The 27,165-nt window shown below is 36.7% G+C and overlaps 1 protein-coding gene across 2 annotated transcripts in view; it reads left to right on the top strand.

Annotated features, from left to right (window-relative positions):
- SH3BGRL (SH3 domain binding glutamate rich protein like) overlaps positions 1-25,631 on the top strand; it is a 65,502-nt gene extending 39,871 nt beyond the window's left edge. Inside the window, exons 1-4 of one of the 2 annotated variants that reach the window (XM_090265068.1) lie at positions 3,148-3,210; positions 15,392-15,577; positions 20,116-20,196; positions 22,204-25,631. In XM_090265068.1, the coding sequence (XP_090121194.1) occupies positions 3,163-3,210; positions 15,392-15,577; positions 20,116-20,196; positions 22,204-22,236 (348 nt within the window). In that variant the 5' untranslated portion in view covers positions 3,148-3,162 and the 3' untranslated portion in view covers positions 22,237-25,631. Of the gene's footprint in view, positions 1-3,147; positions 3,211-15,391; positions 15,578-20,115; positions 20,197-22,203 lie in introns of those variants that run through there. The other variant, XM_090265070.1, reaches the window with a different exon arrangement.
- The last annotated feature ends 1,534 nt before the right edge of the window (positions 25,632-27,165 follow it).

Here is a 27,165-nt window from a genome sequence, read left to right as displayed (position 1 = left end):
TACTGCTGTTGCTGTGACCCAGAAACCTCATGGTTTCTGCCATCATCTTTAAAACTGGTAGATTTACTTGTTAGTTTGCAAGTAATGTAAAAACATCAGCTTTTTCTCCATTCTTACTGGACATGCTGTTGTTCCTGATGGTCATCGTCCAAATAACAACAGTAGGCAATTAAATTGCACATAAGCTCACTGACTGTACTGAGTCCACAGAACGGCATGATCCAAGCCGTCTTTGTTTTAGCAGCTTTGGTTTACTAGTCGGTTAACTTCTTGAACCATTTGATCTTGGTCTAATTTAGCTAATTAGGTAATGCGTGGCAGTTCTTCTCAGTTGGACAGTTTAGAACATGCTTTATTGGCTTGCGTCTGGGAGTACATTCACAGTGTTCTTTGGAATGTTCATCTGGAGCACACTCGTCAGCTAAGGCTTCAGAGTAGTTATTTTTCTTACAGCAAAATGATTTTGTTTTGGCCAGGAGACAGAATTTGCTGAGTTCCCATGCTTCCTTTAAAGGAAAGTATATTTAATTTCCTTGGTAATGAAATGTTGCTGTCGCACCAGCTATAGGAGAATAGAAGCAGTACTACAGCTAAGGTAGTCTGAGAAAGTAGTATATTTGTTTGTTTGGCTTTGTGTGTTTTCTGAAGACACAGGCAACCCTTTAGTGTAAAGGCTATACTATGGACCTGCCATCATCTGGTTCGCTGCAGGTATTTTCCCAGAGGGGTCTAGAGAAGGTAACCAAGGATATGCCTTTTTTCTTTTTTTTTTTTTTGAGTGTGAAGGTAACTTGGACCAAGAATTATCTACCAACTGAGCCTGTACAATGTTGAAAAAGCATCAATATAAACAACTTTTAGATTGTTAAACAACATTTAGTAATGTACATTTCCTCGTGGAGATTCTTGCAAATTCCTTAAAAAGCAAAAAAAAAAAAAAAAAAAAAAAAAAAAGCAAAAAAAAGAAAGCAATGATCCTATGTTTGTGTAAGGCCACTTAAAATCCTTTACTTTGAATAGATTATAATTGAGGGTTAGCTTAAGACTGGGCAGCTGTGTTTGTTTTCGGTGTGTATAAAAAGAATAAACCCATGCCTGCTTGACTCATCATATGACATGAATGAAGCGTGCTATTTAGTTACACAAAATTTTCATTGTTTGGAGAGCTGACCATATGACCTAAAAATTTGACAGGATCATTTGTAAAAATTACCCAGTTAGGTAATGTGTACAAAGATATGCTATCTCTTCTTTTTATGCATTTGATAGTAATTTTAAGGGTAAAGAAATTGAATTAAATTTGAATTAGGGCAGTTATGACATTCCCATGAATTTGATCAACGTGCAAAAGGATCCTGGTTCTTCCCTGCATTGGATTTTTTGCTTCCTGGTGGGTGTTAGGTTGAGATTCTCTCCCTACTAGAGTGATTCTATTCTTTATGTTTTCTTCCCCTTTTTCTGTTGCCACTATAATACTGCTCTTGAATTTGAAAAAGCCATTGTTTTAGAATATTTTTATTGTACTGAGAGAGAATTAGGTTCTAGCAAAGAGGTGTTTATTGGGTTGAAAAATGCAATAAAAAATATGCAAACCAGCTTCCTTTCTCTTTAAAAATTAAAGAAAAATGGAAAGATCATTTTCTTTCATCCTTGAGTCATTAGGATTTGCATTTCCAAAAATGTGCATGTGTCTTTGTATTTGTGAGTATTGATTGGTCTTTTTCATACAATGATTTTGGGGACTTTCAGAAATTAAGTCAATGACCTCCTTACTCACAGTTTCACAATATTTTTGGTCTTCCCCTTTCCATAGAAACAGACGTTGGTGAATTTTTACAGTGAACACTAACTGAGTGTTGTGTGCATAAACGTTTATGGTTCAAATTGACTTGACTCTGGATTTTTTTTTCTTACTGGGGCATATTCTTTTGTACTTGGTAATTCTTTGTATTTGGAAGAATTTAATAGATGCCAGATAAAGTAGCTAATCTAAGAAAAAGAGCGGTTTTATAGCATGGTAGGATGTTTTTAATGGCAATGGACTCTAGGGCTCAAGAAATGGATTGCTTGACAATGTTTAGCTGCCAGTAAACTTTCTGTTAGACTCAATAGAAGCACCTTCTTATGGACTGTTATCCAAATAAAATCACTTACTTCTGTTGATACTTTGGGATTTTACTGTGATGCAATAAATAGCTGCATCTTTCTGAGGTTCCTCAGGGAGAAAGTTACAAGATCTGAGTGGTCCCTCAGACATTTGTTGGATGTGTTAAACAACTCATCTTGCTTCTCAAAGGCCCATGAAGTGAGTGAAGAAAGTCATTAGAGTTCATGAATACTCAGGAATCAGCCCAGAATGTTACAAATCACTTTCTTTATAGAGACTGCCTAGTGACTACACTACCTGCTTTAAATACTTTGTCACCTTCATAAGTAGTTTCTATTGATATTGAGAGCAGCTTATCAAAAGGTTGTACTGAGTTGTGTCTCTTCCTCTGCATTTCCTCAGTATCACACTGCTCCAGGACGACTGTTCTGTTGTGATTGATGCACCATGGTGTAATTCATTGTTTTTAATACATTGAGGGTGGGGCTCTCTCTTGATTATGTACAACTACAATTCATTATGCGTATTTAAAGTAATGACCACAACTCATTTGATACATATTTATAGAATGCTGGCTGTGGGTCAGGCACCAGATAAAATGACGAGTAGGATAAACAAGGTTCTACCCATAAGAAAGCTTACAATTTACAATCTAGCCTACTTTGTGGCAGGCAATGTGAGAGGCGCATTGCTTCTCTTATCTATACTTTTCTGTGCAACTGTTCTAGAAGGCAGGTATTACTCTCAACTGAGTGAGGAATTTGAGACTCAGAGAGATCAATCAACTCGGTCACAGAGATAATAAGTGGAGGACCTGAGATTAAATCCCAGGTCAGTTACATTCTGTATTAATTGTCTGTGTTGCATAACAAATTACTATAAATTTAGTGGCTTAAAACAATACATATATATTATATCACAGTATCTGTGGGTCAGGAGTCAGTCAGTGTGTCAACCAGGACTGTCTTCTCTTTTGCAGGCTCCACTATGGAAGAATCCACATTCAAGCTTACGTGGTTGTTGGGAGAATTCATTTTCTTGAGACTATAGTACTCATGGTATCTTGTTTCTTCACAGCCAACAAAGCAGGGAAAGACTTTAATGTGAGTCCGCTAGAAAGATAAAGCCTTGGATGACATAGCATCATCACTAGGGTGACATCCCATTACCTTTGCCATATTCTGTTAATCGGAAACAAGCAACAGGTTCTGTCAACACTCTAGGGAGGGGATTATACAAGGGAGTGAACACCAGGAGGTGAGGATCATGGGAGAAACATGAGGGTATGTCTACCACAGGGTCCACAGTCTGTGATCTTTCCACTGTACTCTGCTGCCTCTACTAAGATCTCAATATATATTAATTGATTTTTGAAATATTTTAAAAATGCATAAAGCAATATAAACCACTGGGAAAGTTTTGTGGAGGGATTTCCATTATCTCATCATCCCACCACAATTCAATTAGTCTCCTGAGCAATGTACTAAGCACTCACTTCTACTATCTCTAAGCAGTCATAATAATTGTGTTTCAATTCTGGTCTAGTCTTTTAGAAACATACACAGTTCTTTTCGCAGAATCATAGCAAATACATGATTGTCTAAACTTATTGTTCATTCACCTTATTATATTTTTCTTTGTTGCTACATAATCATACAGTAGTCAATTTCTATGTGTCCATTACAATCTTTCAAATGACTACACCACTATTTACTTGATCAAGTCCGAATGGTTGGATATGCAGGCAATTTTCAGTGCTCTACCACTAAGAAACAAATTAACAACAACGACAACAACAAAATATACTAAAATATTGCATAATCTTTTCAGGCATGCAATTTTAACCTCTTTTACATTATTTACTTAAACTAGGAATCCAGAAGTAAAATTACTTGGTTTTTTTTAAATGAATGTTTTCATAGTTTGATTTTATTTGACTTTGACTGAATAACCAACTTTCAAACTTTCCAAGAGATATGATGGTGCTAATTGGAATTCTGTAATCATTGGAAAGAAAGATAATACCTTACCTGCTCTTAATCATAGAGGTTTGGTAGGATGAAGTAGAGGAAATTATCTTTTCTTCATGGCTATGGACTAGATCTCAGGATGTTGTTCTATCCTGGAGTTCAAGGGAGGACAAGGATCCCCTCAGGACTTTCCCTTAGTACAAAATGATGTCACTTATATGGATATTTTTCTTGTTCATAGTGTAGGACAGTACCTTCCCTATAATGAGGCAGAGGCTATTATCCTGAAACATTGGTGAATTCTATATTTCCTTCTGTACAGGTGCATATTGGACTAATTTATTTATTCAGATGGAATACCCTGCTGTTCAATACGTCCACATTGGCAGCACATTTCACAGTAGCATTTCCTGCAGTGGAAAAGGAAAAGAAGAAAAAGGCAGAGCTAATTTAATACACAACAGACTGGCTTATGTTTGTCACCCAGTTAAATTTAATAAGAATGGATGAATTGCATATTATTTTCTTGTGATTCAAAGACTGATAGTTTGGAGTTGGTGGTTACAGCCCTTTAAAAAAAAGTATCTGTTGTGAGCTGGAGAGTTTAGCTACCATATTTGGTTCTCATATGCCTGCCCTGTGACCTTACATCAGCCTCTTGGAGGATTTGTGTGTTTTTGCTTAGCCTTACATGGGAAAGCTGCCTGGAAAATATGCGTGACCAGAATTAGAAGCCCTGTAGTGTTTTCAGGAAGTGTGGCTTTAAGGGAAAGCTGTAGTTTGTGAAATGAAGTTTGCTTACTGCCAGAATCTATTTCATAGACGGGTAGTGATTTGGAGAACACCTTTGCTGACTATAAAATCACCAGCATTTTATACCTCTTCATATATCAAGCAAGTTCCCTTCCTTCTATTACGACAGTGTTCTAAAGAGAATTAAAATCTGTATGGAAACTCACTGTATTGAGTCGATAATCATAGTGATTAGTGCAGGGAGGTGAAGGCTGGAAGAAACTTGTTAATTTTAAATTCTTAGTGCAACCATAGTAGGAATTGTTTTTGGAATGTAAGGTCCATATTTGTTAGACTAGCACCTGTCACAAATATTTAGATTTGATATTGGACTATAATAGTAAGTGTGATTTGTTTCAAGGAAAACTTTTCCTTTAAGGGGTCTTCCAAAATTGCTGGCACAGACTAGAGTAACTGTTCCCCTATTTCTCCCTTAGCACTAATTTCCTGTTGCCACCTATGGTGACAAGTCACTGACACTTCTGTGGAAGCAAAAATGTCCTTACCTTGACACTTCATTTGTCCAAATACATTACAGTTTTAAATGGGAATGCAACTTTTTTATTCCAGTAAAGGCAATGGAATTCTTATGAATCATTGCTTCTTCACTGTAACTTCTTACCAAAATGTAAGGTTCCAGGAGGCTTTTATTGCTCGTTGGCATGTTTCTTTGTTTCATTAACACAAAACCTCACAGTGGGAAAGAATGGAAGGGGTCACCCAGTAAAATCTATCTTGTATATAAAACCTTTGAAATAACCAGTAGGTTTTCTTGCTCTTTAGGGCCAGTTTTGGAATTAAGAACGATACAAAAGTATTATCAGCCATGCATGCACTACGGGACCCATCATTCAGCTGACAGTCTAATTAGCAGGAGATAACAAATATGGTGTGCATTACTCTGTAGTGTTTAACAGGTGCTTTTTAATCTGACAGAGCTTGGGCAAGTGTGTGCTTTGGAAAAAGTTCCTAATCCAGTTGAGTATTTGTTTCTTTTTTAAAAAGAAATTAATTAATTAATTGATTTGGGTTTTTTTGTTTATTTATTTATTTGTAGAGAGAGGGGAAAGGAGAAAGAGAGGGAGAGAAACATCACTGTGTGGTTGCCTGTCACTTGCGCTCCCAACTGGGGACCTGACGTGCAACCTAGTCATGTGCCCTGACTGGGAATCGAACCAGCGACATTTGGCTCGCAGGCCGACGCTCAATCCACTAAGCCACAGCAGCCAGGGCTCGAGTATTTGTTTTTTTATGTGTAAATCTGGAATGAAAATAGTAACAGCTGCCTCATAAGATTATCGTGAGAATTAAATAAGATAAGCATGTAAAGGACTTAATATAGTGCCTGACCCATAGGCAGCACTTAATAAATAATTATTATATTATGCTTTAGAGTGAGATTACACTTGGTGCAAGGCAGAGAGGTGTCTGGTACCTATAAAATTCTGCAGTCCATTGTTCGCAGACCTTAAGGTCAGGTCTGTGTGTCCCTTTGTTTCCCCTTATTAGTGCAGCCCTAATTCACCCACTTCCCTGCAGCAGAAAGAGGCCAGACTTTGATTAAGAACTGGCTGGAGTCCATCCCTTAAATTGTCTGCTACTAGGGAATTTATAATCCTATAATTATAATTTATAAATTCCTTGAGACACAAAGGATACCTCTGTTTTATTTTATTTTTATTTGTATCAGGGTCAGAACAATGGCCTTGGGGCCCAGTGTATACTAAGCACCTGCATCCTTGATTGGATGGTAGCCCCTTCCCTAGCAGCAGAGAACCTTAGAGCTGGAATTGGGTTGTGCCGGTCACTTTTTGTTCTTAATGTGGAGATTGGTTAAATGGTGCTCATACATACTCATTTGAATGATGGTGGAAATGAAAGCATAGTTTAGTGACTAGAATTTAGAATTAAACTATATAGTAAGTGCACATTAAAAATTGTATTAGTCTTTAGAAGAGGTTGTCAACCTTATATAAAATCTCTTAAGAAAAATTCATATGAAATATCATGAAGCTAGACAGGAAAATGTAGTTGGACAAACTTCAGCTTTTGAGTCAGGGACATCAACGTTAGAATGCTGGCCCTGCCACCCACTACCTTTGAGACTTTGTGTAAATTACGTAGCCTCTTTGAGCCTCGTTATTCTAATCTGTAAAATGGTGGTAATAATATCTATTTTACAGAGTTATTATAAATATTAAATGAAATAACATGTAAAATACCTACTTTTAGCTACAGTCACTTAATTGGCTTTCTATAAATGGTAGTTGTAATTGGTATGAGTAATTAGAAGACAATATGTCTCCTAGTCTTCACCAAACACAGCCATAACTTGAAATTTCTGTGAATTTGGGAATAATTACTGAATACCTTCTGATACCCCAAAGTGTCTCTCTATGCTGGATGAACCCAAAGCTTCTGTGAACCCGAAACTAATGCTTGTGAAAGGTTTGAACTTCAGTCCTTCTGTGGTTTGCTTAATGTAGCTGCTCTGCTACCATGGAATGTGTTAGCAGTGAGGTGTTCTGTTGGGCTTTGGAGATTTCTGAGGGCTCTTTTTTCTAATCGACTTTGTCCTAGGATTTTCAAGTGATATTTTAAAAATAAAGACTTACCTTGGTAGTTTGGGATGGAAAAGAGTCTGTGTGCAAATAGTAATTCTAAACAATTACCTCCCTGCACTCAAGTCTTGGATAAATGGAAGGTATATAGGCATATTGAAAATACCAGTGATCAGTACCTTCAGAGTGGCAAAAATATCTGATACTGAAAAAGGTGGCTAAAGCATAACTAAAATTCACTAATAGATGGAGTTTTCTCCAATCCATTTTCGGAGAGCCCATCAATCTAATTTGATGCACAAGATGTTTAATAGAAGGAATTTCTTTTGAAGATGCATTTTTGGTTAACAGTTAATCTATGAGCAATGCAGCCCAGTCACCTTCAAAGACTGATGTGTATTACTGCTGAATAAGCTCTCATAGGTTGCTGATTTATAGCCACCTGAATTTTCTCAAACTTCCTGACTTTTCTCAAACTTTCCTAGAAAGTATTGTCACATTTCCAGTATTCTGCAAGGGTTTTCAAAAGAGCACTTTGCTTCCTTTATATGTCTGGACTTACTTTCTTCCAGCTTTATTGAGGTATAATTGGACTTATTTACTTGCTTCCAAAACATAGAGTGTGGAAAGAAGAAAAATAGTCATTTTTCAGTGACTATCTTAACACCACAATTAATAAGTGATGTTGATATCGTGTGTCCCTGTTAATCATGTGAAAGACACTCCTTTGCAACTTTCTTCCTAGAATTCTCTAGCTTCAGTCTAATCATTGGAAAAACATCATACAAACCTGAATTGAGGAACAGTCTACAAAATAGCTGGCCAGTACTCCTCCAAACCTTCAAAATCATTGGAAACAAGAAAAGTCGGAGAAACTGTCACAGACCAAAAGAGACTAAGGAGACATGACTGCATGTAATGTGGTATCTTGAAAAGGATATCTTGAAGGGATCTTGAAACCAAAAATGGATATTAGTGGAAAAACTAGTCAAATTCAAATAGTCTGGAGTTTCATTAAGAGTGGTGTACCAATGTTCGTTTCCACTGTGATGTAAGATGTTAACAACAGGGGAAACAGAGTGATAGCTATCTGGAAATTTTCTGTACTATGGCTTCAAATTTCCTGTATATCTAAAAGTATTCCAAAATTGAAGTGTATTAAAATAAAATTTAAAAACAACTGAAGACATTTTTGGTGGTGCTCAATTGAGAACAATACTTTTTTTTCAAAAAAATTTTTAAAAGATTTTATTTATTTATTTCTAGAGAGAGGAGAAGGGAGGGAGGGAGAGAGAGAGGGAGAGGAAGATCCATGTGTGGTTGCCTCTCTCACGCCCCCAACTAGGGGCCTGGCCCACAACCCAGGCATGTGCCCTGACTGGGAATCGAACTTGCAACCCTTTGGTTCAAAGGTCGGCACTGAATCCCCTGAGCCACACCAGCCAGGGCTGAAAACAATATTTTGATCAATCAGTATTAGCTACTTTGTGCCCAGCCTGAAGGTGAGAACACTGTCGAGAGACATAAGCAAAAGGCGTGGACTATCCTTTCAGGTGCTTATCAACTAACTAATTGAAGAGATGAGAATTTGGCATGTGAAGAGATTAGCAAACATTGGTATTACATGTATTTGATTAAGCTCTAAACTTGGTAGGAAGTCAAAGAGTGAGGGCTGCAGTGGCCAGTGAAGGGGCTTCCCAGAGGGAGTGAACCTGGATGCGTGGTTAGAATTACAGTTGAAGGGAACAGAGAAAAAGCTCGGAGGTCTTGAGTAGGATAGACTCAGGGAAAGGGAAAAGCCACTTGATCTGATCCGGGAGAGGGAGACGAATGCATATCTATGGAAAGCTAGAGTAGGGCCTTTATGCAGAACTTGAAAGTTAAGCCTTTGGGGTGGGGTTGTAATTGACCACAAGAAGCCAGTGTACCAGCAGTATGAATGCAGTTTATGTTTCAATTTTGTGGCTTTTAGCCCTTGGACAAATGTATGTCTATCATTTATTAACCTGCTAATACTTCTCTTGACATGTATGATACATTTGATACCATTATATAGGGATGAAGTTCACTTGCAAAGGGTAAAAGTAAAGTCATGCTCATATTCTGGATTAAAAGGGCTTTTCTTGACTAAATGATATATCCGTTTTGAATAACCTCATCCATAAGCCCTTTCTTATCTGGAACTTTTCTCTGTGTATACTCTTCCAGAATCAGAAGAAACTTTAGTCCTTTTGTCTGTTACCGATTCAGTTAAAGCTTGTTTTTACTATCAGGTGAGCAGTGCATTGTATTCTGATCATTTTGTTCCTTAGAAATATTGTTGGACTTTTTTTTGTGATAGGTACACTGCTGATTAAAAAATAATAATAAAGAATTGGAAGGGTCTGATGTCCTTGCACTTTCTTGTCTGTTTCTTGGTAAACTTAAAGTACAGAAATTAACACCCTCCAGAGCAACTTTGCCCACTGTAGAGCTAGTAAGTGGCTGACCTCTTGACGAAGGGAAGGCACAGGCTGCATCGTTCTCTGTGCAGTTAGTGAGAGACAAGAGGTCCCATTCATTCTTTTCTTACGCGTACCTGCTGCCTATAGGTAAGCAAGCTCACAAATTGGTGGACTTAGGAATTCACTGGGGTCAATTGAGACTGGGCAAGGGAAAAGAGACCAGAATAGCTAGGAATTCAAATAAAATAAATAGGGCTATTTCGAGGACAACATAGGATATCTCCATTTTGTTGGCTTTTTAGTCAGTGCCATATAGTTTATAAGGAAATTTTCATATACATCACTCTTACCTCCCCAAGTACAAATTGAGAATTCTAGTATGTACTGCATATAGTGAAAAAGAACAGGGCTTTGCAGTCAGATTTAGATTTGTGATTTGGTGCAGGCAATTAAGCATGCTGTCTTTTTCGGCAGGTTCCTTAACCTATGTGAGTGTTCATTTCCTTTGTTGTAAAATGGGGATAATCATACTATTACCTTTAAGAATTGTGCAAATAGCCTCACAAAGAGTTTGATACTCAGAAAGCACTCATCAAACGTTAGTCTCCCTTTCTCCTTAAAAGTCTTTATCTTATGCAAAGCTTAACCCAGTACTGACATGTAATAAAGCTTGGAAATTTCCTCTTGGGATTATCCAAGGAGGCCATTCCTGTTGCTCTTTCATGTGATCCTGTTAGAGTTCATGTAGGAACAACTCTAGGTGCAGTTGTAAGGCAGACAAATAAACTTTACTGTCATCCTTACCTGTGTCTCTCCAGGCAGCGCCTCCATGCACTCCAAATGGACACACTGCCTGCCCTTTCTATGAAGGCCCAAGTAGTAAGTCAGTAGTGGTGGGGTTTCAGGCCACAGAGGATAGAATTTTAAGGGAGGGGGGGGAATGGTACTCCCAGTGCTCCGTATCTCACAGCATACTGTGTCTGTACAGAAAGCAACCTCTGAACGAATGGGAGAGACACTAAAGTTCCTTCTGACTCTAGAAAAAATTATGGGCCAATAAAAATGCCAGATGAGGTTATTCAGGACCATCTGATTTATTTAAGAAAAACCTTTTTAACCCAGAAAATGGGCATGACTATAGTTTCTTTACTGTGATCACGGTAAGACATAGCTATTTTTGAGAAACTACCGTTAATACCTAATTTGTCCTCTTTTCATATCAGACTCTACTTTTGAAATCACTTGGGCCTTAACATCTTTTAACATCTAACCATCTCTTTAGACATGGTTAGAATTGCAACTGCAAAGGAAGTTATAACAGCAGATTTTTTTTTCCCTTTGGCAGCAGGGAAATAGCAAACCTTAGATTGCACTCTTTTACTGCCACATCTTGGGACATCTGTCAAGCGAGAACTCTAGGGAGCTGTCACCCATTTCCCACCCCACCCCGCCTTTGCCCTCTCCACGCAGACCCTGGCCCCCACCGAACCCAGATTTGTTGCAGACTTTCTGGCAAAGAGCTGTGAATGATAAGTTTTACATGGCCGATTGTGATCAAAGCATTTTTGAAAATATTGCAAAACAGAGCAGCTGACAACAAGTACATCTTGCTGTGGTTGTGCCATTTGATTAAGCAATAGGAAGCCAGTGGTCTTGAGACTCATGACAGTGTTCATTTAAAAAGACTAAAATGGCAGCTTTAAATGCTATTTATTCACTCTCCTTTACCTCACTGCGACATCCTTAGGCATAGGCCAGGCAAAAACAGGCTTATTATTTTCCTATACAAGAGCGGCCCTGCTTAGAGGGTAGTGCTTGAAATAAACAAAACCAATGGGAGGGAACCTGTATATCTACATTTGTCTTTGCAGAAGTTGGCTAGGTACCAAGTTATAGCCTGTTGAAAATGACAAAATACACACTCATCGAGTTGTTTCTTCACCAACAGGCCTTAAGTTTGTGGAAGAATTTAGTCACAGAACTTGTGAGTGTCCATTGAGCAAGTCTCCAAGTTATTTTGTCGTTTGACATTTGTCAGCTCAGGTTTCACAGACAGCCAGTTATGTTAAACTTTACATCATCCTTTCACTAAAATTAAAAGTGGAATTCATGGATGTAGCATGTAGCATTCGTGCTATCACTATGAACCTCTAAGTGGTATAAATAATAACTATTTGTGCTTGCTGTCTTTTCTAAGTTTTTTGCACTCACTGGCTTTGCCATTCAAGAAGCCCTTCTTACCTAACTACCTTGTATAGATAACTGTCTTAGCTTCATATTTAAACATCACGTTGTAATTGAACTTCTTGCTATATTTGTGGCTCAGCCTTCCTACTAGATTGTAATCCTGCATGGGAATTTCTGCTGTTTTCCTTCAGACATTTTAGAGAATCTAAAATAAAGTTTTTACACATGTAACAAGAACCCAAGAAATACTGTTGAAATGGCTACTAAATACAATTTGGGGTAATCCTTTTAGATTTTAGTGCATTATAGTTGGAACCACTTGTCAGTGTTCATTAAAGTGTCAGCTGAGACAATGTGACAGAGGTAAATTATAAAAGAAGACAAAAACCCTACCTTCATTAAATGTTTTACAGTAGGTTCACACTTTCATGAAAAAGACTCTTGTTTTCCCACTTGAGACGTAATAACTGAAGTTTTATTCTTTTGAAATTTGAACATTTACACTGGCACCTTATAAAGCAGATACCTTCCTTTAAAAGAAACTTTACCCTTGGCACGAGAGACGAAGCAGCTTCCTGAGGCCAGCTGGAGAGTAACTGTTTTCCTCCAGGCTCTGCGTCTTTGCAGGGGAAGATACCTTGAATTTCCAACCCTGACGTGTAGACAGAAGAAACTGCACACTCACTGGATGGAGGTGATTGGTATGGTTTTCTCTTTGAAGATTGATTTAAATTCCTGCACAATGCCACTGTCTACTCCCAAGTGCATTTGTGTGTTGAAAACAATAGCAATAACTGTTTAATACCAAAATTGTTTTCCCTGTAGGAAATATACATTTTATTCCTTAGTGAACTCTTACAACACCTATTCCTAATTATTCTTGCAATGTATGGTTTTCAATCACATGTGTTTACTGCGTCCCTTTAAGTCCCACTGGGGGATCATGAAAATTAGCATCACCAGAAGCCCCTTTATTAGGGTGCACGGTAGTGAACATGTGCTTGTAGTTGTATAAGAAAAGCAATAACTATTTAGATATAAACTATCCCATGTTGGAAATAAACTTGAAATGGGAACTTTTTGACCTACAGGTAATCAAGTTAGGAAACATTTTTTTTTACGTTCCCTGAAGATTCAAAGCTAAACAAATGTTCTCATTTTACAGGGCAGAATCTACTAAAAAGTGTTATTATAGCCCGTTCTCTTCAGCCTTTTGGAGATATAGAATGCTATAGGACGCATGTGTACTTATTGGGTAGTTCCAGAACATGGGATAAATACTTGTGGTGCAGAGATGATGGCTGGAGGGTAAAGATATCAGTAAAAGTGTGCTATAATTACAAGTGATACCAGGCCTGGCCACCATCTTCACTCAGCACAGTGAACATGATCTCAACATAGTAAGATTCAATGAGGTGGGAAGGCTTCAAAGACTCATTTATCTTAAAGGTCTTAGGCCTTTAGTCTCACACAAACATGACAGGTGACATTCATCCAGAGCCACATACAATGCTGAGCACATTAGCTAAACATTATCTCTTTATTCATTAAAAAATATCTGTTGCAATGTCAAGTGCCTGAAATCGCCATCTTTATAAGAAATCATGATATTTACTTAAATTTGTAAATATGCAAATGCTTGACAAATTACTTGATAAATTTCACAATAATTGAATACTCCCTATTGTATCATAAAGACCTGAACCTTTCATCAAGTGTTTATGGCAGCTATTTTCAACTTCTTTCTCTCCTGGCACACATAAAATAGTCACTAAAATTCTGTGGCACACCAAGAAATTTTTTTTTTTTTTTTGCCAATCTGACCAAGAAAACAGATATAATTTTGATTCATTCACGCTGGACAGTTATTGTTGTGTTGGCTGTTGTCACGTTTAGTTGACAATCTAAGGGAAAAGAGGTCAGTGCCCCTGACTAAATAGTCATGTACTGCATGTTTTAAAAATTCTGTGGCACACTGGTGTGCCTGCCATGGCACACTGGGTGAAAATTGCTGGTTTAGTCCATTAGACACCCACTCTTGATTATCTGATTTTTACATTGATTTTTCTCAAAATTAAAAAGGAATCATATGTTACATTTAGAACTGAAAATTTGACTTTATGAGCTTAATAAGGAAATAAAAATTATCTCATTGCAAACTGTACTGATAGCTGATCTTTAAAGAAGGGCATTCTATCCTCTGATCTAAATAGCCTATAGAAATTTCTGTTCTTATTGGGAAAAATTGAGAATTTTTTCTTTGTGGTTATATGCGAGAGAAAATTACTTGCACACAATCACAAGCAAGTTACAAGGACAAAAATACAACCTATGTTTATGCGTATGTGTGTGTGTGGGGTGTAAATCCAGAGAGGACTTGACTGTATGGAAGTTTTTTATTTGCATTTTTATTTCCATTGGGAGGACCGCTTCTTTTGATTTTATGTTTCTGATGATTCTACTCTATGTGTCTGTTTAATGTGACTCCATGAAGAAACTTTTGATTATGCGCTGCATCTCAGAAATGTTAAGAGTTTTAACTTTGAATAAATTATCATAGATGTGTGAATTAAGCTTCTAAAAGAAATGCATATTTGAGGAGAAGCCTAACTAAAAGGATTAATTTTACTATTTTAAAACTCTCTTCTAGGTATGATTAGGAGACAAAATAAATATATTTTCTTTACCTGTTAACCTAACTGAGGAAGTAGCAGAGATACACATGAAAGATACCTTAGGAACACATATTAAGGACTTATAAGTGGTGCATGTGTATTCCAAACATAGGATACAAGCACACTTCGCTCTTATATCTTCTTATTCAGTTTATGTTCTAACAGTGGACACTGAGACCTAGAGTGACTCTGAGGGGCTTGTCACGTCCTCAAAGAAAGATTCGTTTCTGTTCATTACTACATGGTGCCATTGAGACTGGTAGTAGACGTGGGTTATTTGAGAAGACGTTCAACAGGGGCCGAAACTAACAAAGGCTTGTAGATGATCAGAGGACAAAGCTTCCCACTATGCATACTTGTGAGTTAACTGCGTATTATGTTACTGATATGCCTCGGTTAGCTTTGTGTGCGCATCATTAGATGTGGGAATTTTTGACAAAGAGAAAAAGAAAACGGTTGACAAAAGGATGTGTGGTCTGACAGCTCTTCAGTCCACTTGTGAGACATCATTAACAGCAAAGCACTAAAGAGAGAAACCGTGTATCTTCTGCGAAACTACAGATCGTGATCCGTAAATTTATTTATGCCTTTTGGCGAATTTGAAAATAACAACAGAAGCTGTTCAACATATCGTTTCTTGTCCTTTGGGTCCTAGATTAAGAAGAAACAGCAAGATGTGCTTGGTTTTTTAGAAGCTAACAAAATAGGATTTGAAGAAAAAGATATTGCTGCCAATGAAGAAAATCGGAAATGGATGAGAGAAAATGTACCTGAAAACAGTCGACCAGCCACAGGGTACCCCCTGCCTCCTCAGATTTTCAATGAAAGCCAGTACCGTGGGGTAAGGAATCAATTTACATTTTGAGACTTTTTGTTTGTTTGTTTGTTTTTTGAAACAGATTGCCTCAAATCCATCCCGTCCATCTCACCCCTTTGCCCAGACCTCCACACAGTAATTTCTCCTGCTCATTCTCTTCATCCATCCTAGGTAGTTCAGATATTTTCCTTAGACTGGAAGGCAAATGAATGAGACACCACCCAAAATTACCTGCAAATGTATACAGACCTTGGACATATAGCTTTACATTTCTTCATCTGAATTCCAACAAGAGCAATTATGTTAGTGTTTCTGGTATGTCCATGGGAGTCTGTGAAAAGAGGTCAGTCATTTGACTTATTTAGATGAACATTACTTAGAAAAAAAGCAGAATGCCTTATTTTCTGCTTGAAGCTAGTAATACTCTTATTCTGGTATCATTAATGAATTTCGTTAAAATTTTAATTTAGCTCATTGGACTTATGTAAGGCATGAGGGAAAAAATTATTTTTGCCTTGTGACTGGTGCTTTCAGAAAGGTCATCTTGTTTAGTCTTCATTTAAACCATGGGGTATTTTTCTTCATTCTTCATTCGCTATATATTTAAGTATCATTTATAGCGTATGACCTTTCTATGCACAATGGCAAGTACAAATATTTTTTTTTAAAAACCACTTCTTTTAAGGAGCTGGTTAGGAGTGGGGTGGGGGAAGAATCATACATAGCTGAAAAATCAGAGTGGTTATGAAGTCATTGTACAGAAAGCATATTTAAGAGCTATAAGAATTTCCAGTGAAGAACTGTTTGCATTGCTATATTCCCAGAATTGGCATGACTGAGAAACAAATGTTTTTAGAGCCAGCAATACAAATCTTGTAGCTCACAAGTTTATATGGGAATAAGATGGATATTTTTTTGGTGGGGATCTCTTCATGCACCAATTCAAAGCATCTAAGGTACAACTACAGCAAATTTGAGTTCATTGGCACAAATGCTTGTCTGTGAATGGAATTTGTCAGTTCTGAGGAGGGAGGATTGAAAATTTCATCTGGTGCTGCAAACACAGCCCATGTTTAAAGATGTTCTCTGCAGATAAGGAAAAGGCAATTATGCTACCCATTTAGATAGTGGAACCTCAGTTCCTCTATATTTGAAATTTCTGAAAATTGGTAAATCGGACGGGTTAGTAGAGGCCTCAGAGTTCATACAGCCCAATCTAAGCCAGCATATATTGTCTTAACCTCTCTCTCTTTTAAAGAAGACATTTTTATTTGTTTGACTTTCAAAAACAGGCACATTTTGGTTATAAGAGTAACATTTGAGAAACCGTATTTGTTTGGCTTCTTTCTCCTTTGGAAGATGGAAAAGAAGGGGCAGGAGGTGAGACTCAACCAAACAAACAAACATTTCTTAGTGGAAAAGAAATTCAACCTCTACTGAGTGTTTGCTGTGTGCCAGGCACAGAGTTAGGAGTTCAATAACAATGAGGATGAAGATTTGTCCCTATATAGACACTTAAAAGAGTATATAGCAACCATTCATACAAAACATATTATATGTTAGCTATTGCGCTACATGTTTTATGTGTATGATGTCATAATCTCATGAGGTAGGTATCATTATTCTTACTTTAAATAGATGAAGAAATTGAGGCCTAGAAGAGTTTAACCGACTTCCTAAATCACACAATTAATAAGTGATGCAGCTAGGAGTTAAACCTAGATCTGTCTTACTCCGAAGCTGTTATTCCTTCTGTTAAATCACTGCAGTATTCATTTCCCCGTTTACTCAAAGTTCCCATTTTCATTCTTTTCTTGCCCTGTTATGTATAGTGCAGGGTCTGACCTCAGCAAATTACATTTCCTAGTCTGCATTGCCAACTGGCTGCCTATTAGGTTTGGCTGGTAACAGGAGGTACTGGCTGGAAGAGCGGCAGACGGGGGGAAAGGAAAAGCCGAAGAATCCCCTTCCCTTCTATCTGGAGTGTCCATGAACATAGTCGAATCTCTATTATGGTACCAGCTGTATTAGGTAGCGCAGCTCCTGGGTCCTGAATTACCATGTTGCCCACTTTTTCCTTTTGCCCTAGATTTGGCAGCAGCTTCTTGCTGTTGCTAATCTCTGGGTTGCCTCACAACACTTGTTTGCCTTTCAGTTTTTTAATCTTTTCTAAGTCACCCTTGATATTAAATCCCATTTAAACTATCTCAGGGTTTCCCAACCTTGGTGCTGCTGACATCTTCAGCTGGACAATTCTTTGCTGTGGGTGGCTGCCCTGCACATTATAGGATGTTTAGCAGTATCCCTGGCTTCTATCCTTGAATGCCAGTAGCACCATCACAGTTGTGAAAAACCAAACATATCTCCAGACTTTGCCAGATGCCCCCATGGGAAACATTACCTCCTATTGAGAAACACTGAACTATGGTGGCTGAAGATCTTATTTCCTGACTACAATATGACTACATATGTGAGGCTCTGATATAGAAGATGCAAAATTTATAAAGTAATATTTGTTCTGAACAAGCTTATGCTATGTATATGAAGAACTAAAACACATTTCCATGAAACAATAAATGACACCAATATATAGAATATATTCTGGATTAATGTTATTAGAATCCCAGAGATGTAAATAAATTATCTTTATTTTTCTCAAGAGAATTCCTATATAAGAAGCAGACTATGTCACAATCTGTTTTGTTTACTCTTGTATTCTTAGCACTAAGAACAGTGATTGGAATGTAGTAGGTGCTCAATACATATTTGCAGATTAAATTATTTAATCTGGCTTAATTGAGAAACTAATCTTTTCTCTCAGAGTTACAAACCTGTTTGTGTTTACTGAGTCCAAAACCAACAAATGATAATGTATTTTGATTCTAAAACGCTTGAAACGAAGACCAGAGTTCTTTACATAGCATTTAAAAAAATCAGATTTCAGTAAAGCTAAGGATCTTTTTCCTTTCACATAGATTTAAAGACGGACATGCATTGTTTTTGTTGTTTTGATGTTAGTAAGAAATACCTCTTGTATGACTGTTGGATTTTTTAAACTATCATTTTGCGGTTACTTCCAAGTGGTTAAGTATAGATATGCCCTATTTTGTTTGTTTACCTTGAGTAGCTTATAGGTCATATGTCTCAGTATGGAACTGGTATCAGGATCCAGTTAGCTTCACGTTTGAATAGTAAGCTCAAAGAGTATAGGAAGCTACTTGGATATGCCTGTTATTTAGGGTTTATTCCTTTGCCAGTGTGTAGGGTACGCAAAAAGATGCTTTGTGTCAATACTTGTGGGGACTTCAGTGGTCCTAAACAATTATGACTGCATTAGAAAGAACCACTAAATAAGACAGAAATTCTGATGTGTCTCTGGGTGGGGTCACTAGTCACTTGAGAGGCTCTAAAATTGATACCTCCAGATCCTCTAGGTGCCAGCAAATTATGAGTGCTTTCTATCTCTAATAAATCAGATAAAATGCTAAGGTTATATCTGTGCCTTTTAAATCAAATAGACTTAGGCCAGGTATAGACCATGGTTGTGTTTTCAAAGTAGGTTGGCTATTGGTTATGTCATAATCAAATTTAGGCAATTTTGCTTATTACTTTTGGAGCATACTTCATGGCTTAGAGCAGTGGTTCTCAACGTGTGGGTCACGACCCCTTTGGGGGTTGAACAACCCTTTCACAGGGGTGGCCTAAGACCATCAGAAAACACATATATAATTACATATTGTTTTTGTGATTAATCACTATGCTTTAATTATGTTCCATTTGTAAGCATGAAAATACATCCTGCCTATCAGATATTTACATTACCATTCCTAACAGTAGCAAAATCACAGTTATGAAGTAGCAACAAAAATAACTTTATGGTTGGGGGTCACCACAACATAAGGAACTGTATTAAAGGGTTGCGGCATTAGGAAGGTTGAGAACCACTGGCTTAGAGGATGGCAGTGGAAAGAAAGCCCAGCCAAATTCAATCCCGTGAGGCTTTTTTGGAATCCCTGGATAGGAGCTTTTTAGTAACTCACTTGTTCTTTTGGTCATAGTTCATGGAAATCACATTCTCTTCCCCCCAAACACAGTACAGATTTACTATTCTTATGGCTTTAAGGTATATCTACCTGATATCTAGTTTACCATAGGTTCTGAGGGAACCTCTATTTTAATTAAAAATGGGAGAGAAATAATGGGAAACTGGAACAACAAACCCTTGCTAGAATAAGTAACCTCTTACTGGCAAATAGTTGGCTGCTTTGGGCCGTGGAGAAAGCTGCTTGCCCAGAGACAGATTTTAATTCTATGTGATATGGAATAAGCCATTTTACAGTTTCTGCCCCACAGAACAACGTATCTTCTAACGTACATTAAATGAGATCCCATAAGCCTTGCTCTTTATGGTCCTTTCCAGGTTCTAGCATTATGGAAGTTAGATAGCCTGCCGCCACCAAGGAGGTTGACTAGTCAAGCTACTTTGAATAAATGTCCTCATTGTCTTTCCTTTATTTGGTTGCATATTGCTAATTCTTTTTGCCTTTTCTTTTCCCACCCAGGATTATGATGCCTTCTTTGAAGCCAGAGAAAACAATGCAGTGTATGCCTTTCTAGGCTTGACAGCCCCACCTGGTTCAAAGGTGTGTATAGGCCATTGTATTGCTGCTCAGTTTTTTAATTAGTAAGATCTCCACCTTTATTAAGTACTCAGAGTAAGCAAGAGGGCTTGCAACATAACTGAAAGGGAATGTCCCTGCTCTGCATGCATTTCATCCCTCGTAAGACGGTCAGATGTGCATAATCAAATACAGAAGTATGTGAATCAGAGGTAAGCCAAGTGACTTCTCCATCAAGCTACTTGAGGCAGCAAATTTCTCATTGACCCATTTGCAAATAAGTGGTAAGCACTTTAAAGACTCTGTTATTTTGGCTGCCTTTCGACATAAAGCATCTTAGTTCATAGTAATCTTCTTGGCAGCCATTTATTGTCTTTGTGTGAGGCAAATGTTACAGTCATCTATTCAAATTAACTGAGAGCATGTGAGTTTCAAAACTGGTGGCTAAATGGCTGGCTAAATTTGGGGCTCTTTCTCTGCCAAAAACAAATTAATTTCTCAAGTGGCAGTGTTCCCATGGATACCAGATAAAGAAAAGGACCCAAAATTAAATTGCTTGTATAATGAAATGTCTCAAAACTATGGAGTTTAAATGTACCTTTGCCTTTTACCACAGGTCTTTTCCATGCTGGCTGGCTTGATCAGAATATATGTCCCCTGTACCATCAGTTTATATTTTGCTATTAGCAACTGATGTTAATGTTAAACAGATTCATTAAACTCCAGCTCCTTCTGCAATTTTGAGAGTCTGTGTTATTCATGTTTTCACTACATACCGTTTATTAGCATTGTTATCCGAGTCACTCTGAAATTCCGTTTCCTCATCAAACATTCTTAAAATTGCTTATTTTAGGCTTTTGTGTAATTTCAGTAATAAGGAATGTTAGATGAGGCGTTTTTATTTGAACAAGGTAGTAAAATCCAAGTTAAGTCAGTGATGTCAGTGCATATTTTAGGAAGTATGAAAGGAACAATAGTCTGTTTTCTGGGACAGTGACTGCCTCTCCTTCAATTAAAAGTAGGAGGCATTCATTCGTTTGTTCATTCAGCAAGTATTTATTGAATGTCAGGCACTGATGGACATTTATGGTGGGGCAAGTACAGAGAATACATCGTAGTCCCTACTTTCAAAGTGTTAATAATCTAGTGAGGGATATGTATACAAATAGTTATACAGATATATGTCTACAAATAACTATCATTCGAGACATATTATGGTAAATTCTATACAGTTAGTTGGCATGAATAAAGTGCTATAGGCATCCTGAGGAAATGACCATACATTACTAGTAAGGAATCTGGGGAACAGTTCACAGAAGACATAACATTAGACCTCTTAGGGACTCCAAGATACTGAAGTGACACTAAGGCAGCTTTTACAGATGCAGCCACAGGAACCACCACATTGGAATGTCCCTGCACACTCCCTTACTCATGGGGGATACATGAAACCACCGATAGTACTCAATCTTACACATCCTATGAGTTTTCCTATACGTACATGCCTAGGATAAATGTTAATTTATAAATTAGACACAATAAAAGAGTACTAATAAAATAGAACAATCATCATTATCATCACACTACACAGTAATGAAAGTTATGTGAATGTGGTCTCTATCTCTGTAAAAACTTCTCAATTCTCCTCTACTCACCTTTACACTTCAAGGAAGCACCGGACGGGCTTGTCTTTGGCACATTCGAACCTGCCAGCGTCACCGCTCCTGTGGTTTGGGGCCATCGTTCAGTAAAATCAGGATGACTTGAACACAAGCCCGATAACACTAAGGCAGTTGGCCTGATAACTGGGACAGCTGCTAAGTGACTGCTGAGTGGGGACAGTATACAGTGTAGATATGCTGCACCAAGGATGATTCATGTCCTGAGTCCGGCAGTCATTTCCTAGGACCGCTTTCTGCCTTTCACTGTTCTTAGTAATTTAGGCTCATGTAGCCCAACCAAAATACCCATGGGTGTCTGCTTTGTGATATTGAAATCTAACTGTTTTTTTTTTTTTTTTTTTCATTTCAGGAAGCAGAAGCTCAGGCAAAGCAGCAAGCATGAACCTTAAACATTCTGCCTTAAGCATCCTGGAAAAGGAGTCTCCATTGTTTTTATAAAAAAGCAGAATTATCTTGGCTTCAAAAGAAATAGGCTTAGCGTTGATATAATAGATTAGTTGGTGTTTTCGCATGCAAACAATCAAAATGAATGCATAGTTAAATGTGAATGTTATGATGAGGAAAATGCCAGATGAACGTAAAATTTTAAGTAGCTGTCGTGGAATAGTTTTGTTATCTGCCAAGGTATTTTATATACTTCAATGATTTTAGAAAGCAAACACTTGTGTACTTTGTTGGTATTATTATCGCAGCTTAAGTATATCTGTACCTCTACATTGAGGAATTTAAAAAGGAGAGAATATCTGTCTTTTATTTCCAAATTGCCTCATTAATTTTAGTGAACAAAAACATGTACCTTTTTGATGTGACGTTATTGTGGCTAAAATGTAGTTGTGGGTAATGTTTATGATATGGCAGACATTGTAATTTCCTACAGGAATTATAACATTCCCATTCTTTTATAGTTGTGAAACCTCTGTATACTGAACCACTGGTTTTCTGGGCCTCTAAATGTAGCCTTTCATGGCATACTTCATTTATCAGAACAGATAACCTCACACATACATACACACACACACACACACACACACACACACACACACACACACAAGATGCATCCAGTTAACAAGTTTCTTGTGTAACTACACGGCTATGATGCCATCATGTTTTGAAGTTGCTTGCCTCAGGGTGCTCATGTATGTTGTGGAAGTGGGATGGTAAGCACATTTAAAGTGGCATCCTTCTGTAAAAAGCTCAGACTTTTAATTAACTGTTGTAAAATAAGTCTGCATCCATTGTCCAAGACTTTGTGGGGGCGTCTTTGCTAAAAATATCTTAGTGGTTTTACCCCTTCTAAGACAAATTGTGATCACAAGTGCCACTATCTCTCAGATAGCTGAACTTTTTATTTCAGCATGGCCATATATTATATGAATACATTAGTCTAAGTATAGAGAATATTTTCTATGCCTCTGTTCCAGTGAATAGCACAAGTATCAGATACAATGGTCATTGTTTTTTAAATGTTAATTCTAAAAACTTCTAAGAAGACAAGAAACATCATGGCCTTAATACCTTACCAAGAAGATATGCATATTGTACTTTAGTTCCATACTACTTTATTAATAAAACACCTTTTTAAATTACATTATCATATCATTTGATATATTCAAGTCTGTGTTCTTTGGTAAAATCGGCACATAATGAAGACATGACTTTGTTTACTGAGATTCAAATTCAATGTGATGCTTTAAAATAAACTCAGTACTTTTAGAAATATAATTTATGTGTTCCTGGAGTTTCTGAATAGTTTAATTGTAATTTTAGATGAATAATGCATATTTTTTCAAGAGTGGGGAAGGACAAAAGAGATAATAACAAAGAAAACAACAAATGGAATTTCTAAATTTTCTGTTTAGGGTCCTGAATTTTGCAATACAGACCGAAGTCAAAACAATATTCTTCCATTGTTTTGTGTAAAAAAATATGCTCTAGAACTCTAGAGAAAACAGGGTGCTTTGTAATAGATTGTGGAAAATGTGTTAAAAATTGGTCAATATTTTTTCCTGAGCTTTATTAAATGCTGATGATGCCACTTGCAATATCCTATGTGGACATTTTTACTTTTATTTTAGTATACGATAAGTTAACACTGTCAAAACAGTCCTCAAAAATAAATGACCTCTTTGAGATGTTTATATCTACTAGAATATACCTTACAATTAACATATATGTATATTTAAAGTAAAAGGTTGGATTGAGTCTTCCTAAATTGCCACCTTTCATTTTGTCAGCTGAGTTCTATATGTCTGGTAGATATCATAAAAGGAAGTGAAATTCTGAATATTAAGGTGAGTTTTATAAAGAATTTTCACAAAACCTGCTTGCAAAATGTAACTGTTGCTCCTTGTTATATTACTTTTGAGGTCTTTCTGTTTGTGGCTCAGACCTGCTAATATTTTATTTTCCTTTTTTAGACGTTAATCGCTCTTAAGAATATATGACCTTCAGGAAGATTTCCATTTTCACCAAACAATGCAAATGGGTCGTTGATTGTATTGTTAAAAATGCCAACACTTCTTTGGGAATCTGAGTGTACTGGGGAAACCATTTTGAAACAGAGATTGTTAATTCTTTGCTTGGAAAGTCTAAATACAGAGAATTTTGTGGAGACAGGTTTCATGACATATATTCCGTTAATTCAGCAACAGAAAGACTCATGTGAATGTTGTTATTACTCAGCTGTTGATGTTGAAAATATAGAAAGATTGGCATTGATACTGTTTTCTGAGTAAAATAAATTGGTATTTCTTTTCTTTTGAAAAATTCCAATATAACCGATGAAGAGACATTCACATTTGATTAATTTGATCCTTCTCATTTTCCACCCTCAACTTCTCTACCTCACTGTGGAGTGTTATCAATCATCTCCTTTTATTAAGCAAACAAAAATGTAAATTTCTATGGAAATAGTAACCATACTATTTATACACTTTTTATTTTAGTGTGATTTCCTTTTTAACGTTTTCATTGAACTAAAAGTCACATACCATAAAATTGACCCATTTAAAGTATACAATTGAAGAGTTTTAGTATATTGTGAGCTGTGTAACCATCACAATCACAATTTAAGGTTAGAATATTTCATCACCCAACAAAGAAACTGTATTCATTGGTAGTCATTCCCCATCCCTTCCTCCTTCAGCCTATACAACCACTGGTCTACTTTCTATTGCTATGTATTTACTTACTCCTAATATTTCACATAAACAGAATCATACAATATGTGGTTTTTGTGACTGGCTTCTTTGAGGTACCATGTTTTTGAGCTTCATCCATGTTGTATGTATCAGCACTTCATTTTTCTATTGCCAAACAAGATTCCATTGTATTGATATAACCATATTTTGTCTATCCGTTAATCAGTTGACAGGCATTGGGCTGTTTTCATTTTGGGGCAATTATGCATAATACTGCTATGAATACCATGTACATTCTGTTTTGTTTCAACACATGTTTTTAGTTTTTTTGGAGTATATATATGAGTAAGTCATATGCTAGTTCTATATTTAAAAAATTTGAAGATCTGCCAAAATTTTCCAAAGTTGCTGCACTATTTTAATATTCCCACCAGCAGTATATGAGGGTTCCAATTTCTCCATTTTCTGGCCAGGAGTTATTATTTGTCTTTCTGTGTATAGTTACTTTAGTGGCTGTAAATTAGTATCTTGTTATAATTGTAATTTGCATTTTCTGATGACTAAATATGTTGAGCATCTTTTCATGTGATTATGATTATCTGTATATCTTCTTTGTAAATATATCTTTCAAACATTATACATTTTTCAATTGTGTTATTTGTCTTTTTATTTTTAAGCTATGTTTTTTTATACAGTATATTCAGAATACAAGTCTTATCAGATAATGTGATTTGCAAATATGTTCTCCCATTCCATGGATTGATTTTTATTTTCTTTTTAAATGTGTTATTAAATTTATTATTCATTTTTAATTACATTTTACATTCAATATTATTTTGTATTAATTCCAGGTGTACAGCATAGTGATTAGACAATCGTATACTTTACAAAGTGTTCTCCCTGGTATTTCCAGCGCCCACCTGGCACCATACATAGTTATTACAATATTATTGACTATACTTCCTATGCTGTATTTTACATTTGCATGACTATTTTGTAATGCCAATCGGTATCTCTCAATCTCTTCACTTTTCTCACCCAGTCTCCCTCTCCCTCTTCCCCTCTGGCAATCATCAGTTCGTTCTTTGTGTCTATGAATCAGTTTCTATTTTATTTGTTTGTTTATATTATTCTATATATTCCACGTATAAGTGAAATTATATGGTCTTTTTCTTCCTCTGACTGACTTATCTCACATAGCAAAGTACCCTCAAGAGTGGTTGGGGGACTGGGTGAAGGAAGTCAGGAGATTAAAAAGTACAAATTGGTAGTTACAAAATAGTTATGGGGATATAAAGTCCAGTATAAGGAATAGTATCAATAATAATGCGATAACTATGTATGGTGCCAAGTTGGTACTGGGAATATTAGGGAGAACTGTTTGAAAGATATACGATTGTTTAACCAGTATACTGTACACCTGAAACCAATACAAAGTAATATTGGAAGTAAACTATAATTGAAAAGTAAAAAATACAAAAAACAATGTGAGGTCAAGCCTCAGTACTGAAGAAAATGTTTGCAAATCACGTATTTATGAAGGGTTTGTATCTGAAATATATAAAGAAATATATTTTTTAATATTTTATTTACTTATTTTCAAAGAGGAAAAGAGAGGGAGGGAGAGAGAAAGATCAATGAGCGAGAAACATGGATTGGTTGCCTCTTGCACACCCCCAATTGGGGACCTGGCCTGCAACCCAGGCATGTGCCCTGACTGGGAATCAGACCAGCAGTGTTCAATGCACTGAGCCACACCAGCCAGGGCAAGAACTCTTAATAATGAGAAAATGAAACAACTCAATAAAAAATTGGAGGCAGATCTGAGCAGATATTTCACCCACAAAGAAATGTGAGTGGCAAATAAGCACATAAGAAGATATCCAACATCATTAGTCATTAGAAAAATGCACACGTATTAAAATGTTTACAATCAAAATGCTGATTAGGCTAAATCATATGTGGAGGATCTGGAACTGCCCTACACTGCTGTTGGGAATGTAAAATGGTACAACCTTTTGGAGAACTATTTGGCAGGTTCTTAAAAAGTTAAACAAACATCTACTTTATGACCTGGTCATTCCAATCCTAGGAATTTACACAAGAGAAATGAAAGTGTAGGTCCATACAAAGACTTGCACATGGATGTTCAAAGTAGCTTCATTTGTAAT

This window comes from Furipterus horrens, unplaced genomic scaffold (assembly GCF_987537825.1).
Source record: "Furipterus horrens unplaced genomic scaffold, mFurHor1.1.pri manual_scaffold_17, whole genome shotgun sequence".
Classification (NCBI taxonomy): Eukaryota; Metazoa; Chordata; class Mammalia; order Chiroptera; family Furipteridae; genus Furipterus; species Furipterus horrens.
Note: the sequence above shows the minus strand (reverse complement) of the source record. Positions and strands in the feature narration are given on the sequence as shown.